Below are 6,100 nucleotides of genomic sequence, written 5' to 3'. Positions count from 1 at the left end.
AAATGACAACCATATTATAACAAAATGTTATAGTGTTCTCAAATGACATTTCAAACGTTCTTGCATTCATCCATACACAGACACAAACTATGAAGTGACTTATGTTTATTTAATGACTGTGTTATGTTTCGAGCAACGCGATAGGTGATACACTGCTTAGTACCAGTATGTACTTAGTACCATGCAGACTGATACTTTCATACAGTTAAGATATTATATCATGCTATCTTCAGTACATTCGTGAACGAAATTGTCACCTTTCCTAACACAAGAAACATGTTTACCGTTTACATAAAACAAACCGGCAAGATGGAAAGCGACCACAACCCTGGATAAACAAACACACAAAATTGAATTACTGGCTCGCAAATAGGGTGCCAAAAGAGTCTTGCCTTTACAATATTGCACAACATTTTTGTGGCTGAGTTGCTTTCTGCAAGCTGCTGCAGAGTTTGTTATGTTGATCCTCCGGCAACTCCGGCGGGGAGGAAGCGCATTGTCCGGCAAACACCACGGCAGATGATTTCTCGCACGCCGTCGGCTGCTGGATCCGAAAAGCGTTCAGTATGCTTGCAAGAACGTTGGTTTGAAGATCATTATCTTTGAAGTCGTACGCAATAATGATGACATTTTTCTTACCTGACAAAGAAGATCATAATTGAGAAAGGAACATATCAATATCCCTATACTTGCCTTTGTATAGTCATGTGGTGTTACAGATGACTACAGTCTACGTGTAGCACGGTAATAAGGGGATATTTTCAGCTCCCGTTTAGGCCTTAGATACTACAAGGATATCTGACATTGATCTGCATCTCACAAATTATTAGTATAAGCTAATTTTTCTTCAGCAAACTAGCAAGAGAACACGCAATAAGCAAACTTCGAGTTGGTGTGTCTCTACCTCAAGATACAGATTTTCACGCTTTCGAGCATCGAGTGTCGGTGTAAAGGTTCAGGTTTACCTTCCCGTTATTTCGCTTTTGACATGAATCACAGTTTCTCTCTCATATTTGAATATCAATACCAGCCAAACGTGCAATTATGGTACATCACAACACATGTATACTATAATTATGTCACAGATGTTGAAATTGTAGAAACTAAAACTATAGTGAGTACCATCTATACATGTAGATGTTTGATTACATTGCTAAAAAAAAATTGTAAGTGATGAAGAAAATAAATCAAATCAAATAAATCAGGTAACGCCTAAATACAAGGAATCACTTTTTGCAACATAAAAAAACATGCACATTCACACATCTAAGCAAACACACACACACACACACACAAACAGGCCACATTTTGAAACTTAACGAAGCTATTTGCTACGCGAGATCCTCTCCATCTCCGATTCTCACCAAAGTGTTATCTTGGGCAACTTTTTTTTTCATTCAACTCATGAAAAGCTTTGTCGCGCACTTTTTCAATACATTGAAATCGTATGCCTCTAAATTTCATTTAAATTCATTCAAAACCAGTCGCTTTTGTTAGTCACTATTTCAAGTATAGTCGATATTGTACCGGATCAACCAAAAGATTGATAACCATGCTCAGTATATATAGTCGTTTAAATATTGTTTGGTGGTAAGAAGCAATAAGCTATTTCAGTTCACTGTAACATTTTAAAGGTCGCAGCTCTACAGCATTAATGTCGATATGATTTTTTTTTTTCAGAGACATGCTTATTTATCATCTATTGACGGAGACCTTGATAATCCGTGCTTATTCTGGGATCAATTGAACTACATTGTTATTTAAGGAAGACAGTTATGATTCGGTTGATTGCCGCTGTTGTGACGTGTAATTCTCGAATTTCCCAATGAAGCAAACTCAGCAAGGGCCATTTTTTTTTTAATATTCCAGCTCATCAAAAAGTTGAATAAAAATTCGGGACGATGTAGTATTTTCCCGATATCATTCGTCTGAATAGACGAGTATGAGTGCCTGACTGTTAGGCTTGCACCTCACTATTCGGTCTGGGGAAGATATTTGTTTTCAGGGTAAGATGTAGAAATATACTGCAATGTATACTAGTATTTTCAGTCTAACATGTATATACATACCTAGTTTGAGACAAGCTCTTCTGAGTAAATAATCATAGAGAGCTTGTGGGACATCAGTGATAGACAGCCGCCGATTGTTGATGGAATGACAGAGAATGAACACTTTCACGTCATCGAACTCGACCTGATCCATGTCGGAGACGTTATAAGGTATCTCTCTGAAGTTGACACTCTTTACAACATCGTCCATGCTTTGAAGTAAATCTATGAGACCTGCCACACGTTCAGAGCCGCCTGTAGTGCCAACAGTGACTGTCACTCTATTCATATTCTTGTTTTCCTAATCCTGTTTGTTTTTCCAGTAGAAAACTGTTGTGTCTGTTGGACAGGAGAATATGATTGAAATACTGGTAAACTGGTAAAAGGGAACTGTGAATTCATGAATACAGTTCGGTGCTCTTGACTGCGTAAACTTTCAAAGCTCTACACTTGTTTATCGCCAGGAAATGAACAGCCAATTTCGTATAGATTCAACAGGGGGTGGAATATGCTCTTATATGTAACTCAATTATGAATATGTAATGGTTATTTCAGTCAAATCGCAGCGTCGGGAAATGGTACACAAGTTTGAATAGCATGTCGTGAAACACAGTACATTTATTTTATACCTATAGGTACTGTTTTGATCAACTTTCTTGTTGTCTAGTAGGCAATGTCTTATACACTGAATACAAGTGTTGTTTCAGATTATCCACTCTTTCCATAATAGTTATTACGTTAATTATTCTAGTGTAATGAAAATCATCCGTTAGACCTAATTTGAATTTCAGTGTTTTAGAAGAATTTGTCAGCTTGCATTCGATAAAAAATTCGATAAAATCTTGAACCTTTAACTGTGTGCTAGCCTTTGTTTTATAAACGAAATGATACAAATTATACCACGTTTAATACACACTTTTCATACTGCATGCATCTCGATCTACTCGTCACACATTACTTAGTGTGTAATTAGAGCACAACAAAGGATAAATCAGACATCATGGTAAATTCCAGACAAGTGTTTCATTATTAGTTTTCCAAATAAGTGTTATATCTAAAACAAATGCAAGTACGCACGCATAGATACACTTCTGGTGCTTTTATCCCTGTACCACTAACAAGGTGTTACAGGGTTGGTATAGATATGAGATCCAACAATATACCGACTAAAGTTTTTTTTTTTTAATCTTCCATTTGAACTTAAGAGAGACTAAGGATAATTCATAGAAATTAGATAGAATATAGAACATAGATACTTTGTAGATGCAAAATATACTGCTTCCTGTTTTGGAGAACAACATTGGTGGAAGACTAGATGACTAATTAACGATATTTCTTGAACGGGTAAGAACGGGTAATAAAGTTGAATTCGCACACAAATATTGTCAATTTATTGCACATTCACTTTAATTTATTTCATTACAATTTAATTCTAATTTTCAATGGAATTCGAAGCTTGACAATTACATATAGACCAATACATATGTGAATACATACGATAAGTTACGGACAATAGATTACATGCATACTATTATCTACACTGCAAATCACCCTTGATACAAATTCAATATGTGTGAAAAATGTAGGTATCCGACGAAAAGCACACCTTATCGTGAACCTTTCAAGGAAAATATATGCATCATTGGATACCCCGTCTTGTATGATAATAACGCCGTCTCATGTTTAAGGATTTTGCGAACAGCTACACCGATCTAATCGATACCACAAGCACTCAATACTTGATTCTGTTCTCATTCTCTGCACTTATGATTCAGCCTTTTAACACAGAGCAGCTAACAATAAAAAACAACCACTATTTCTAAACTATTCATTGAGAAAAGATGAAACGTTGCAATGTCCGAGTGAATGAATGGAGGAAAAAGTTACCTACCATGCCTACCGTGATGTCGTTCTTCAAGTCTAAAATAATCGCCTGTCTCATTCTAATCCAATAACATTATTGATCGCAGTAGAACAGTACAATAAGCTTCAACTCCTTGAACCATTGTATAGCTATACATAAGACGTTGTAGTACCAGTATAATTACGTTTTGATCACACTCAAACATGAGATTATTTTCATGCACCAATACCGTGAGCAACGATGGGCTAGATGGGATTCTGTGCGCAGTGTTTTCCTTTCCTTCGCTGTACAATAATTATGTGATCTCACGATGACTGGAGTTTCCCATCCTTTTCAACAGCTCACGCAGTTTGACTATTCGTTCATGATTTCAATGTTCGCAAGTTTCAAGTGCAAGTGTTTCAGCGAGTGTTCGATTTCACGTCACAGCTCATCCAAACATTGTTACAGAGCATTCTTCAGTGAGAAGGTCCGTAATAATTCTATTGGTCAACATTGTAACAATAATGTGTAGTATCTGTCAATGATATGACATGCTCATTCCTTTTTTTCGGAGTTCGCTGTCAAATCTTGACCTTTCCTCTTCCAGTACTCTTTTCTTCTTCTTCCTTCCTTCCCAGCAAACATATAACGTTTTCAGAACGTTTCCTACACGTTTTTTGAGGTTCCGTACGTCTTCGTATAAAATGGACGTTTTCAAAACGTACATACAACGTCAAACTTGGGATTAGCATTTACCGCAGAGCACAGTTTTTGTTTTTTTTTTGAAAACGTTTTAAAAACGTCAATGGACGTTACAACACGTAAGTATTATGTCTGCAACGTGTTCGTCCTTTATAAATGTGCACAAAAGGTTCTTGTTAGGTCCGCTATGTCGACTTCGTCTTTAATGAACGTTTAAAAAACGTTATTTGGTCCGCTACGTGTTCGTCATTGGTTTCTTTATCATGAATATTCATGCCTATTTATGAATATTCAAATTAAGGTGTGCGTGATCTAAGAGTAACCATGTTTTCATGCATTACAACATTTTGGTGGTATGATACACATTCATCAATTGGGAATATGGTGTAGTATAGGTATAGGTGGTAGGACATTAGGAACAGGTTAGGATAGAATTACATTGTATATAGGATTAGGATTAGGGTACATTAGTCTCAGATTGTGCCTGTATAATCTCATAACTATATAAACAAAATACCCTTAAAAAATATACACTAGACATTCTTAAAAGATTTTCTGCACGTTCTAGACGGATATGAAAGGTTCTCTAAACGTTCTGGAACGGATCATAAGACTTTTTAGGCGTTCTTAAAGCGTTTTTTTGAACGTTCTATAGACGGTTTTCAAAGGTTTTCTGGACGTCCGCAGAAGGTCCACAGAACGTTTTGAATATTCTTAAAAGGTTTTACTGACGTCTATAACGTCTAAAAAGTTTTTTGCTGGTCCTTAAAAATTCCGAAAGATTTTTGTATTGGTTTTTAACGGTCAAAAAACGTTTTCATAACGTCCATTTGAAACGTTTTAAATACGTCGAAATCCTTCCACAAAAAGACGTTCTGAAAAAGTTTTGACAAAACGTCCAAATAACAAACTTGGAACGTTTCAAGAAAGTTTAGAAAATGTCCAAGTGTTAGCTGGGTTTCCAGTACAGTCCACCAATGAGGGGTATCGCCGTACTTTAGAGTGATGCGCAGTGTGCTGTGTAATTACTCCCCCCCCCCCCAAAAAAAAAAAAATAAATAAATAAATAAATAAATAAATAAATAAATAAATAAATAAATAAATAAATAACTACGTGCGAGTAAAAAAACACGCATCCTTCTAACTTAGCTGAATCTTTCGCATCTCCTCTTTAAATTGGTTTGTGGAGGTGTAAATGGTCGAGCTTGGCAGCGAGTTCCACAGTCGTACGGAATCGGGAAAGAACGATGTCTGGAAAGCCTGTGTTCGGGCAAAAGGAATATGGAACTTGTTCCCATGCATGTCGTGGATCTGAGTGAACCTCTGGTGACAGGTACACTTGCGATAAGGTAGTTGCTCATGGGTATGTCTATATGGAGTGGATGATACGGTGGATAATGATAACCTCCTCAATGTCCACCGTCGACCGTAATCATTTCTATGAAAATACCATTTAGGAAAGAAGATATTTTTCTAATCAAAATTGATTAGATTCAATTGAAAA

At 36.4% G+C, this 6,100-nt stretch overlaps 1 protein-coding gene across 1 annotated transcript; it reads right to left on the bottom strand.

Moving 5' to 3' along the window:
* Positions 1-394: 394 nt before the first annotated feature.
* On the bottom strand, positions 395-5,898 carry LOC140244931 (uncharacterized). Its single transcript, XM_072324542.1, has 4 exons — positions 5,742-5,898; positions 4,505-4,524; positions 2,070-2,349; positions 395-639 (listed from the first exon to the last, which is right to left on the bottom strand). Exons 1-4 carry the CDS (start codon positions 5,896-5,898, stop codon positions 395-397), a joined length of 702 nt encoding a protein of 233 aa, XP_072180643.1.
* Positions 5,899-6,100: the final 202 nt, after the last annotated feature.

Source organism: Diadema setosum, chromosome 2 (assembly GCF_964275005.1).
Source record: "Diadema setosum chromosome 2, eeDiaSeto1, whole genome shotgun sequence".
Taxonomy (NCBI): domain Eukaryota; kingdom Metazoa; phylum Echinodermata; class Echinoidea; order Diadematoida; family Diadematidae; genus Diadema; species Diadema setosum.
The sequence above is the reverse complement of the archived record's forward strand: the minus strand, read 5'-3'. Positions and strand labels throughout refer to the sequence as shown.